The 12720-nt window shown below is 52.0% G+C and overlaps 4 protein-coding genes across 4 annotated transcripts; 3 read left to right on the top strand and 1 right to left on the bottom strand.

The window, feature by feature from the left end:
* Positions 1-560: 560 nt before the first annotated feature.
* On the top strand, positions 561-1568 carry BBK36DRAFT_1186285 (purine and uridine phosphorylase; the record flags this gene model as incomplete). The annotated part of the gene is made up of 1 exon (XM_024896478.1): positions 561-1568. The coding sequence occupies one exon, from the start codon at positions 561-563 to the stop codon at positions 1566-1568; it is 1008 nt and encodes a 335-aa protein (XP_024745369.1).
* Positions 1569-5394: 3826 nt separating this feature from the next.
* Positions 5395-7506, top strand: BBK36DRAFT_23906 (hypothetical protein; the record flags this gene model as incomplete). Its single annotated transcript, XM_024897973.1, has 2 exons — positions 5395-6341; positions 6396-7506. 2 exons carry the CDS (start codon positions 5395-5397, stop codon positions 7504-7506), a joined length of 2058 nt encoding a protein of 685 aa, XP_024745370.1.
* Positions 7507-8373: 867 nt separating this feature from the next.
* On the top strand, positions 8374-10377 carry BBK36DRAFT_1186292 (Rft-1-domain-containing protein; the record flags this gene model as incomplete). Its single annotated transcript, XM_024896479.1, has 2 exons — positions 8374-9401; positions 9534-10377. 2 exons carry the CDS (start codon positions 8374-8376, stop codon positions 10315-10317), a joined length of 1812 nt encoding a protein of 603 aa, XP_024745371.1. The 3' UTR covers positions 10318-10377.
* On the bottom strand, positions 10293-12363 carry BBK36DRAFT_1136641 (DEAD-domain-containing protein; the record flags this gene model as incomplete). Its single annotated transcript, XM_024893050.1, is given in 5 exon segments — positions 10293-10447; positions 10497-10499; positions 10518-10627; positions 10686-12264; positions 12340-12363. 4 exon segments carry the CDS (start codon positions 12255-12257, stop codon positions 10294-10296), a joined length of 1839 nt encoding a protein of 612 aa, XP_024745372.1. The 5' UTR covers positions 12258-12264; positions 12340-12363.
* Between the last annotated feature and the right edge of the window lie 357 nt (positions 12364-12720).

Below are 12720 nucleotides of genomic sequence, written 5' to 3' on the forward strand. Positions count from 1 at the left end.
GGAGTATTGGGCGACGTTGTTAAGACGAGAAGGCATTGTCGCAATCATAGATGTCAGTAATAAGCTTGGATCTCACTGTGAATAGGATGAGACGGCCTGGTTCTTCACACTATGGCTCGCTGCATGTCACCATGCAGGTGATTCAAAGAGGCTAGTAGCTGTCTCTGGATTGCATCTCATAACCAGCATTATCTGAACTATCTTGTCGCTCGATTTACTGAACCAATTATCACAACCGATTAAAGAGACACCTTGCTGCCATAGAGTATAGTTGACATGTCAAGTGCTTTCCTCGTACAACTCTCTTGCACACTACATACTCACCTCCAGAGTTCTATCCCCTTGCGAGACTCGTCGATCAAAGGATCAGACTGCATGCGGCTGGACAAACTATTTTTCCAACCAGTCACAAGAAGGCAGCAATATGAACAGGAGCGCGGGGCTGTGCAAATACATCGTTCGTTTGTGCCTCTTGCTGCCTGCATAGATATAACCTGCATTATCGTCGTCCGTATCATCGCGGCCGCGTCACTTACACATGTAGAGCCGCATATGCATAGATGGAGCGATCAACTACAAGCCTCCAGCCGAGCGACTACACCGTGGGTTGGATCTGCGCCCTGCCGATAGAGCTGGCTGCGGCGCAGGAGATGCTGGACGAGGAACACGAAATCATCGACGATAAAAACACCTGCTCATACACACTTGGCCGTATCGGAGACCACAATGTCGTCCTGGCGACGCTTCCAGCTGGTCAAACGGGTACAAACTCGGCCGCGGCTGTTGCTGTCCAGCTGCAGTCGGATTTCCCTGCGATGCGATTTGGGCTGATGGTGGGAGTTGGCGGAGGCGTGCCGGGGGTTGAAGATGTTCGACTTGGTGACGTTGTTGTCAGTCAGCCGCAGTCGATGCATGGAGGCGTGGTGCAATATGACCTGGGCAAGACACGACCTGGTGGGTTCGAGCGGACTGGCTTTCTGAACACGCCTCCGACGGTTCTTCTTAACGCTCTCGCACAGCTGCAAGCTCGTCAGTTGAGGTACAAAGACATGCTGTCGGTTCACATCTCCCGCGTCAAACATCTGCCTCATTTCTCTCGTGAGAGCGCTGGAGTTGATCACCTCTATGAGGCTACCTATCAACACGTCGGAGCCTCTACCTGCGACGGCTGTTCAAAACAAAATCTCATCGACCGTCCTGTCCGCAACGGGCCAGGGGTCAGGGTCCATCACGGTACGATCGCATCCGGGAATCAAGTTATGAGAGACGGCGTGGCTCGAGATAAGCTCAGTGAGGAGCTTGGCGGTGTTCTCTGCTTCGAGATGGAAGCTGCTGGGCTCATGAACCGGTTCCCGTGCCTCGTCATACGGGGAATCTGCGACTATGCCGACTCACACAAGAATGCGAGCTGGCAGCCCTACGCCGCTCTCACTGCCGCTGCCTACGCGAGGGAACTGTTGTCTGTGGTGCCCGCTGTTCGAGATCCTCCAATGCTGAGCGAGATGTTTGGTAAGGTCCTCAACTGTCCGAACTTGGCCTTGGAAAATCCTAGTAACCTTCTCTCTTAGATACCAAGAAGAAGGAGGCCGCCCAAAGGATTCTGGAAACAAATTGCCAGAAAGGTAGGTCGGATACTGAGAGCTTACATACATACTCTCCAAGCTGATGATCATCAGTGCTCGAGTCGTTGGAGTTCCCACAGATGTATCATCGACAACTGGTGATTAGAAGTCCATGCAAAGGCACTGGCAACTGGCTTTCGCAGGACCCAACTTACCAGGCCTGGTTGAGCGGCGACCATCGATTCCTTTGGGTCAAGGGGAGTGCCGGCTCAGGCAAATCCACTTTGATGAAGCACACCCTAGCAGAACTACTCAAGCGCACGGACAGCAATGCGGTGACCATAGCCTCCTACTTCTACGATGCTTCTGGAGAAGCTCTGGAAAAGTCGAGCCGTGGCCTGTTACAGTCTGTTCTTCACCAAATTTTCACACAGAATGACCAACTCCTTAGGGACTTCATGATCGCATCGGACAGTCGTTTTGTCAAAGGCCGCAACTTGGAATGGCAGACTGAAGAGCTTATGGGTGTCCTGGAAATCTCATCAAAGCTATCAACCTGGAGACCAACGATATTCCTCCTCGATGGCCTGGATGAAGGTTCGGTGGACGAGGTTCGCCTCCTTCTACAGTTCTTTCGACTGCAAGTCTGTCCAGAAGAATCCCAGAAGCCTTTCAGCAGATTCAGAGTCTGCCTATCCAGCCGACATTATCCCAATATCTACATAGAGAATTGCCCTGAAATTTGGGTCGAGACAAAGAACTACGCCGACATTGAGACATTTACGTACCAAAAGCTGGCTCACATGTCCGACGCTCCAAACAATGAGAACATGATCCAATCAATCCTTTCTAGGGCTGACGGCATTTTTCTTTGGGTGGATCTGGTTACGAGCAGTATCCTCGAAGCAGACGACAATGGAGAGACGCTGGACGAGAAGCTAGAAGCACTCTACGATACGCCTCGCGAACTGGACGGCCTCTTCACCCAGATATTTCTAAAGCTCGGGCATCATGAACGAAGGGATACATATAATATGCTGAGCTGGATGCTCTTCGCCACAAGGAGACTGAGTTCGCTCGAGCTATGCTTTGCCATGCAGTTCAGCCAAAATAACTCTATCGTCACTTTCGACTCTTGGAGAAGATCGCAACAGTTCATCAACAAAGGCCCTCAAACGGAAAGATACATCAGAAGCCGTTCCCGCGGTCTTCTTACTATTGAGAAGAGCTCTCGAGAAGGGGAGCCAGATCGAGTCCAGTTTATTCATCAAACGGTGCCAGGGTTCCTCCTGCAGAAAGGACTTGCGATACTGCTGTCTTCAGACTATCATGTGTACCTGCCGGGTTTTGGTAACCATTATAATGCCCTCGCCTGCATGAGATACCTTTCTCAGCAGGCTACGCTGACCTGTGCTTCCATGATCTTACTGAGGTCTTGTAGCAGCCTGTCCTCTAGAAGACCTTCGAAGTGGTATCAGCCGACCAAATTTCTACAGTGGATAAGTTCGGATGAAACCATCAACAACACCGCAATAGAGAGGGCAAGACAAGATCTGTTGAGCAGTTACAACTCTACAACCTACGGGCCATACACGGTTTCTGAAGTCGACTCATATACGCGTGGCATGTTCAGAGCCATTAAGCTCGTTTTCTCCGAGCTTCCGTTACTCGAATATTGTATTCAATCTCTGGAAACACATTTGGCGTCAGCAGAGCAATCGCAAATCTCACAAGCCGCGGTTCTTGATCTGCTTCTTGACCAGGGCCCTCAATGCCTGCGTCTATGGTACAGCTTTCAGGACGGCTTGCACCTACCACGAGCTCATCGTTTCCATCAGGTCGATTGGGGGGATTTCTTACAGGCTTTCATTGCCCTGGGACTAAAGTCCTGCATTCGCGAATTGAGCTATCGTCTGTCAGTCAAGAGAATGTCCCTTCCGCTATCCTGCGATTTGACTCAGTCTCTGTTTATCGCAGTCTACTATGGCTCACCAGACATTGTTCGGGAAATCATCGCTTGCGGAGCAAATCCAAATGTTCGAAACAAAGAAGACAACACTCCTCTTGATGTCGCCTGTCGAAACGGCAATGCAGAGATGGTAACTGCCCTGCTCAGTTTAGGGGCCAAGGTCAATGTTCGCAACGTATTCGGCTTCACGCCCCTCCATCACGCAGCCCAAGTCGGCGCTACAGCGGCGGTAGAAGCATTACTTGCCGCTGGTGCTGCGATAGATGCCCGGCTTCAGCGTACCAGGGACACGCCTTTGCTCCTTGCAGTGGTTGCTGATCAGGTCGACGTTGTCAAGCTGTTGATAGCAAAGGGTGCTAACAGACGGCTGAGGAATGGGGCCGGCTTCGACTGCAACAAGCTTGCCATTCGACATGGAGCTTCAATGGCGTACGGAGTCCTCAATCCTCACAAGCCAACGTTCCTACGACCTGTGTTTGAGCCTATTGATCGAGCCATGACAGCGTCGCCGAGCCCAGAGACGCAGGAGCAGCGGAAAGTGCAGAGGTCGGGCAGGTTTGCTGCTGAATTTAGTAAAGACGATGAGGATGACTCGTACGTCAGACGGTTATTCAAGGCCAGGAGCGAAGTTGAGAAACGAGATTAATAGCTAGCTGACTTGCATATTTGTTTAATGACTGATGAACAGTAATGAAATAGAACTTATACATAAATGATGAACATCAAGAAGACACTCTGCTAAGTAAAAGGATAACCGACAAATAACTGAGAGGGTTACTTAGTTCTCTTCCATGAGATATGTTGAAAAGTATGTCAATTGTCTTGCTTGATCTACTTCTATTGGACGGAGCATAGCTCGTACTTGTGCCTATGACTGGATTTGCCCCCTGCTGCCTATATATTGATACTTCCAATATTGGCGCCCCTTATTTCACCAAGATGATTCCAAAATGTGAGAGCTGTCACAAAGTCTCCTCAACCCCACATCGTATAGCTAATCCGATCTGAGATCAGACGGGAGACTAATCAAGCAGGCAAATTTCCACAGGAGTATTCCCTGATCAAGTCCCTGGTCTGACTGGGTGTTTGGTGCGTGATTGCAAACGTATCTCTCTCCAAGGATTTGCTCCAAGCAACGCGTGACATGTTTGAAGCAGTCTCCAAGCTCTGAAGACAAAGGTGACAAGGGTGGCACTCTGTCTATCTGTTAACATAGCATGCTCAAGTCAATTGCCAACTCTTCAGAGTCATCTGAGCTGAGATTGTGACATAGTGGTCGTCTTCTCTCGCGAGACAACAATTCCGGGCAACTTGAAAGGGTGCCCTAAACCGTAGACACTGCATTCTCAGTACTCACCTGTGAACCGTCTTCATGCCCTTTCGTACCAGGCTGAGTTTGACACATTGGTCAATAATGGATGTGCGGAGGATTGCTAGTCTTAAAGAACGTAATACTCCATTTTCTATAAAAAAGAATGTTTGTTGTCTCAAAACAATTGTTTAGATAAAATAGTGTTGGCTTCCGGGAGAGGTTTGGCTTTCAAAGAAGGTTCCAACTGAGGGATCAAAGTCACGGCTGGGAAAGACACTCAAGCAAGTTGCCCCTGGCTAGGCATCCACTGTAACACAAGTTACGGCCACGTGAACACCCTTATGTTTGCTTGACCATCACCGCTCGTTTGTCCGTGCTACACAAACAGCAGGTGGCGGTGTCACAGACGATAACCACTCCCTGCTGGCCGCCTCAGGCAGCCAACGCCTGATATGAAAACCCGCTCATGAGCCAGTTTCCTTTCCCAAAAATACGGTCTCGACTACGACTCCAATTTTGAGCAGCTGGCTGAAGCCAAAACGTTCGCCATCATGAGCATCTTTGAGTTAGCAACGCAGTGCAGAGGCCTCTTTCGCGAATATCTTGGCCTCTTGTCTCAACTCGATCGCGACAAACTGCCCTCGGTCACCGACAGCTCGGACAGATTCGGCTCATGGGCGTATTGGACTAGAGCCACCTCCAACAATCGAGACTCCATGGACTGGCGCCTTGTGGTGGGTTCTGTACCTCACCGTGGTATCACGAGCTTGCTTACGCGCCTTGCTGAAGTTATCAAGAGCGAGATGCATGATCTGGACTCGCGCAATTCCAGGCAGATCTCCTCCATAACAGAGCCAGATGCCGATGAGCAGGCAACTATTGATGATGTGTTTGAGAAGCTGTTCAAACTCTGGCGACTATTTAGTCGATCGGGCATTTTATTGCAACGCGCGGACAGTGCCTCTTTATACTTCGAATACGATGAGCAGACTAGAGTAAATCTTACATGCAAATTCAGAGACAGCGTGCGGAATTACCTGGACGCAACCTTGAAAGACACCAGCAAAGTGATCAGAAAGAGACTGGAGAACACAATATTCAGGCGACATCAATACCTGTGCTCTCTAAAGGCAAAATCGGAAAAGGCCCACGATCACCGGCCTTTAAATGGATTACAGCCTCAACTATCTTGCTCAACAGCCCAAGGTTCGTGCAAAGGCAAAAATGTCCCCAGCAGGGGAGCCACAACAGCCTTGCAAAGCAGTCAACAACCAGATTCAATGATGAGAGTGCCAACACAGACAAGTCTCTCTATTCGAACAGCCCCAACTGCTTGTACGTCTGGAAACGGGCATCTACACTCAAAGAAGCAAAGAATAGACAAGCCCATGTTTTCCACTGCGGATCTCCCGCCTCGCCCCTCCAGCTGCACCGAGATGGAATGCCCCTATTGCTTTGAAGTGTATCGGCCAGAAGAGTTCACGAGAGAGAATTGGCTGTACGTATCCACACCAACAGACTCCCCTTCTGCACATACTGACCACCCCTTTAGTCAACACATCATGCAGGATCTGATGCCCTTTGTGTGCGTTTACGAGATCTGCCCAAGTCCGTCTGCAATGTTCGACTCGTATGAACAGTGGATGATGCACATCGAAAGGTATCACATGGGAGGTGGCTGGAAATGCCACCACCACCACTTCGCGATATCTTTTGAGGACAAAGACGACTTCCGGCAACATTTGATTGATCACGGCGACAGTGCTATGGAAGACTCGGAGTTTGATCATTGGTATCCTCCATGCCAGCCCCTACGCAGCTGCCTATTCTGCACCCAGTACGATGATGAGCACATCTCCGAAGATGTGCATGAGCACATTGCTCGCCATCTCGTCTTCTTGTCCCAGGTGTCGCTACCTGGAGACTTTGTGGACCTCAAATACGGCGAGTTTGGATCTGAATTCGATGGAGTGAGCAGCGGCAATCTTATCGAAAGCAGCTGGCTCCCTTCGATTGCAGGTTCCGACACGGCTCAGATGGATCCTCTTCAGTCCTCGGCGACAGAAGACGAAGGTTTGTCTGCCGATATAAGAGAACCACCTCTAGTAGAGCATGAAGATGGCGAGCCTGACATGTGGGCTCGACTGGGGATCTCAGGGGATGCTCGCCATTCGGGACAAACCGGCAGCACGAAGCCCAGGTACAACCCCGAGATGGACAGTGTGCTGGTGCCCTTTCGACTGCGTTATATTTCGGAGACGCAGGACTACCGGAAGGCCGGTGTCAATGGTGCCCATGCCAAGGATTTCATTCGGAGCAGTGTCCAGCTGGCCAGCAGTCTCGACACCAAAGGCCAGTTCAGTACCGCAGGTGCCATCATGAAGAAGATCATGACGGACTGCACAGTCCAAGCCAATGCTCCTTCTGCCAACAATTATGCTCGAAGTACGATACAGTGCACGCTACGGAGCTGCCATCCGTCCCAATATCAGGAGATCAGAAAAATGCTCGAGTATGACAGCACCGATTCCGACACCACTGACTCTGAGCACACCGACTGCACCCGCACCGATGACGGCTCCACAGGCGACCACAGCCCTGGCTGTAGCCCCAGGCACGCAAAGCGCAAGAACACTCACGATACTGTTTATTCTGAGGCCTGATGCTAGGCTACTGGAAGGCGTCCGGCTGAGGAAGAGACTGGACTGTTTGGATGGAGGGAGTTGGACTGAACCGCATAACAGGATGCCGTCGATGCATCAAGGGCACGCCCACTGGTCAGCCATACACAGCTGATGGACCTGCGCGTAACTTTAACATTCTTTGTTTGTGTGTAAGATATGTAAAGACTGTAGTGGCAAGCTAGACGATATTATTGGATGCAATCTGAAGGATATTGATTCGCAGTCGAGCTGGAATTCTGGATGAAGCGCTCTGCTATGTCGAGCCGCAGATGTTGGCGCTGAATCTCTGCTCTTCATCCTTGAATTCGCTTTTTTTGTTTCCTCTTTCATGTTGTTTGCTTCTCTCTTCGTCTGTGTTTGCCCTTTGTATATTATCTTTACCTACATGCAATGTACGCGGGTTCACCTCATGCATGATCTTTGTCTATTCGAGCTATCGAATGTTTGCCTATAAGATCCACTCTGATTTGAGCCGGAAATTCGTGAAGCCATTCCCCGTCATCGACCTCATCTTTTCTTACTTCCAGATACATCCCGAATCTTGCCACATATTGCTCGTCATCCATATATTCTCTCGAGATTGATGGTTCAAATGAAGAAAAAACCAGCCCGACACCCCAAGTCTGATGTGTAGGGTAGCGCGCCGGTGAGGTGCTCTGTATTACAGGCGCCTTCAGCGATCTCTAGGGACCTCGCCCACTAAATCACCTCCAATTCCAATCATCAACCAACTCCACCGCCTGCGCCGCTTTGGGCCAGCTCAACCTCATCTCCAAAACATCCACGTGTATGTTCGACATCAACGTCTCCACGCCATCATCAACATACACCCCCCATGAGCCCATAATGCCGCCCCCAGACGACACCAACAACCCTCAGCCTCCTCAAAACAACTCACCAACCCCATCTTCATCGCCCACATCCTCCCAAAACTCCGCCCTCAAAGGCGCCTCCCTCCTCATCATCCTCCAAGTCGCCTCCCGCCTCATCACCTTCATCGCCAACCAGCTCCTCCTGCGCTTCCTCACCGCGCCCCTCCTCGGCCTCTCCACACAGCTCGAAGTCTACTACCTCTCCATCCTCTTCTTCGCCCGTGAGAGCCTGCGCGTTGCCATCCAGCGCCAGGGCATTGCCGGAGCAGCAGCAACAGGCACCAAGAATGATGCTGACGATGGCTCTTCCGCTGCTGCTGTCGAAGGCCAGGCGGTGGTGAACCTGGGATATCTCGCCGTGGGACTGGGTGCCTTTGTCAGCATTGCCCTGGGATGGATGTATCTCGCTTCAGCTCCCGCCGCCACACTCGAGACTCCCTGGCTTGTCGAGTCCCTCTGGCTCTACGGCGCTGCCGCCATGGTCGAGCTGCTGTCCGAGCCCTGCTTCGTCCTGATGCAGACGCGTCTGCAGTTCGGCACTCGCGCGGCCGCCGAGTCCATCGCCACGTTTCTTCGCTGCATCGTCGTCTTTGGGTCTGCCGTCTGGGCCTCTCAGAAGGGCGTGGATATCGGCGTCCTCCCCTTTGCGCTCGGCCAGCTGTCATACGGCATCTCCCTTCTCCTGGTCTACTTCGCCTCCGCATACCGTCTGGCGCTCACTACCGGATTCTCGCTTCTGCCCAAACGGCTCGCCTCCAGCAAGGAAGTCGTCTTCGTGCTGTCGCACTTTTACAAGCCGACGGTGAGTCTTGCCGGAAGCATGATGGCCCAAAGCGTGGTCAAGCATCTGCTCACCCAAGGCGATACATTCCTTATTTCGCTCTTCTCTACGCCCCAAGTTCAGGGCGTGTATGCTTTGGCGAACAACTACGGAAGCCTACTTGCCCGCCTTCTCTTCCAGCCCGTCGAGGAAAGCAGTCGCAGCTACTTTTCTCGTCTGTTGTCTTCACCCTCTCCATCCTCCCTTAACAGCAGCCAGTCCTCATCGCAGCCCTCTGCATCAGCTAAGGAGGCAAAGCGCAATCTGCACACTATTCTGCGGCTATATATTCTCTTGTCTGCTATCATCATCAGCATAGGACCGATTGCAGCCCCGCCACTTCTGTCCATCGTGGCAGGCAGGCGCTGGACCAGCTCAGGAGCCGGCCAAGTCCTGGGCACCTATTGTTTCTATATTCCCTTCATGGGACTTAACGGGATCACTGAAGCCTTTGTTGCTTCTGTGGCCACAGAGGCTCAAGTTCACCGTCAATCGTTCTGGATGAGCATCTTTTCAGCGGTCTTTGCTGCGTCTTCCTTCCTCTTCATGAGCGTTCTCCAGCTCGGTGCTCATGGCCTCGTCTACGCCAACACCATCAACATGCTATGTCGAATCATCTGGAGTGGTGCTTTCATTGTCAGATACTTCAAGTCACTCGGCCTCGACTTTGAACCGGCATCGCTATTTCCCACAACCACAGTCGCCGTCTCACTATCCACACTAGGACTCTTACGGTGGTTGAACATTGAAGCTGATGGCCCAGATCGACCATTCGCAACGCTCATCAAGATTGTTGGCTCTGCCATTCCATTGCTGATGATCATGTATGTAAATGCAGATCTACATGCCGCGCCCTTTTTGGTATCTCCTCGGGACATACAGCCGACTAACATGGTGCTGCAGTGTATTTCTAGAGCGCAGGTTCCTGCTCGAATGCTTCCAGTCTATCCGAGGCCGCAAAGCAAGCAAACGCGAGTGATAACAAGAGTAAGAAGAAAAACAGAACTTAACAGAACACTAAAAGAAACCCATTTTCCCGTACACACGTACCGAACAGCCACCCATGCCCTGAAATTAGTCGAAAGTAATCTTTGTTGACTTCTGGTTGGGGTCAACGTCCTTGAAGAAGCCGCCGTACATGTCGTGCGTCTTCTTCTTGACGACGGTGCCAAACTTCATCAGCTCGTCCGGAACGGGCTGGTTGGCGCCCTTGAGGATGTTGATGAGGCTGTTGAAGTCGTGTTAGCATTCTAATTCAGGAGCGTAGCACATGCTGCGATAAAGTGGCAACTTACGAGCCAGAGTGCGCCTTGTCTTGGACGGTAAACATAGTGATGGCCTCGCCAGTCTTGCCAGCTCTGCCCGTTCGTCCGATACGGTGAACATAGTCCTCAATGGTCAGAGGGAACTAGAAGAATAGACGGTTAGACACAAGTCACCAGAGATTCAGGATCGATTTAACTCACAGTAACATTGATGACCAGCTTGACCTCGGGGATATCCAATCCTCGCGCAGCCACATCCGTAGCAACCAGGACAGGCGTCTTGCCCGTCTTGAACGCCTCCAAGCTGCGCGTTCGCTGCTCCTGCTTCAAGTCTCCGTGAATGCCGCCGACGCGAACGCCCTTGCGGGCAAGGAAGCTCTCGACGCGCGTGGCCTCCTTCTTGTACAGGCAGAAGACGAGGATACGATCGTCCTTCTGCTTGCCCTGCTGGTGCTGCTTGATGATTTGCAGGAGTCGGGTCTCCTTGTCTCGGCCGTCGAGGACTTCGACTCTCTGCGTGATGCGGGTGTTGGCTTGGAGCTCGACCGAGCCGTTCTCGGTCTCCTTTCCGCGCGATCCGATGGTGATCTTGACGGGGTCGACCATGAAGGTAGAGGCCAGGCTCTGGACAGACGTTGGCCATGTAGCAGTGAACATGAGCGTCTGGCGCTCCTCACGGGGAGGGCAAGCACCGAGGATCATCTTGATGTCCTCCTCGAAGCCCTTGTCCAGCATACGATCGGCCTCGTCCAGAACGGCAAATCGGCAGCCGCTCAGGTCAACCGTTCCGTCAGACATAAAGTCCTTCAATCGACCAGGAGTGGCGACGATAATGTCAGCGCCCCTCTGGAGCAGCGCTCGCTGGTCATCCTTTGAAGCACCACCGTAGAGGCAGACGCACTTGAGCCTCAGCAGGGCAGCCAGACGAGCCAATTGCTCATGAGTCTGCATGGCCAGCTCTCTGGTGGGCGAAACAACAACGGCCTTGACGCCCTTTGTTCCGATGACGGAGATAGCCTCAACACAGGGAAGCGCGAAAGCCATGGTCTTGCCGGATCCCGTCTCAGCCACACCGACGACATCGCGGCCGGAGAGAGTAGACGGCCATGAGGCGGCCTGAATGGGCGTGGGCGCCTTGTAGCTCGCAAAGGGCGACGGCTTCTTCTCCAGCAGGTTGGTGGAAGGGAGATGGTGGAACTCGGTGACGGGGCGGAGCTTGCCGGTAGTGTTTCGGGGGTCGGTGATGACGATCTCGTTCTTGGACAGGTACTCGTCAATCTCGGACTGGGGGACGTTGGACAGGCTCATCGTCTGGACGTATTCGCGGCCGCTGGAGGCTTCTTGCGCGGCGGGCTTGCTGGCTTTGCGGTCCTTCTTGGACTTCTTCTTCTCCTCGGCGGGCTTCTCGTCTTGGTCAATGTCCATGCTCTCGCGCTGTTCTTCGACGGCCTGCTCTTTGCTCTCGTCGTTTTGCTTCTTCTCCTTCTTATCTTTCTTGTCCTTCTTGTCCTTCTTTGACTTCTTCTTCTCCTTCTTACTCTCATCAGCGCCGTTCTCTACGGGCGCCTCGTTCTTGTCTTCATCTTCGGTAGGCTTGGACTCTTCCAGCTTCTGCTTCTTTTCTTTCTTTTCCTTCTTCTTCTCCTTCTTCTCCTTCTTCAGTCGCGCCTTTTCGGCATCGTCGCCAGCGCCGTCGACCTTGGACTTCTTGACCGGGCGGTTCTCGGCCACGCTGTCCTCGGCCTCCGCGCGGAGGTGCTTGGTTGCGGCCATTTTGAATAGAGAGTCCCTGTATTTGCCGTGAAGAGAGGATATGTATCGATTGCGGCAACTTGCAATCCGGACTCGATTGTATCTGGAGAGTTGCGACCGATCTATGTACGCTGCGAAAAAGATGGCGGGTCTTGGGCTACGATAAGGGAAAAAAAAATGTCAGGAAAAAAGTCGTTATCGATAAGTAGCCATCGGATCAGATCTCCATTCCCCACTAGTATCTCCGCTGATCACCTAAGCAAGCATACCTAAACAAATGCCTCCACAGTTCTATCGGACAGCCTCAACCTCATATTCTCCTGAATTCAAGTTGGCAAATCGTATCATGCACAGTCACCTGCATATCGCCCGGCTACCTAGTAGGTAGTACATATGTGCTCAGTATCTACTAGATGAGGTGCTTATAGCTGTGTCTTGATCAAACCGCCTGGTATCTTTGTCACTGATATAGTGTTGAGCTCCG

This window comes from Trichoderma citrinoviride, assembly GCF_003025115.1.
Source record: "Trichoderma citrinoviride strain TUCIM 6016 unplaced genomic scaffold BBK36scaffold_19, whole genome shotgun sequence".
Taxonomy (NCBI): Eukaryota; Fungi; Ascomycota; class Sordariomycetes; order Hypocreales; family Hypocreaceae; genus Trichoderma; species Trichoderma citrinoviride.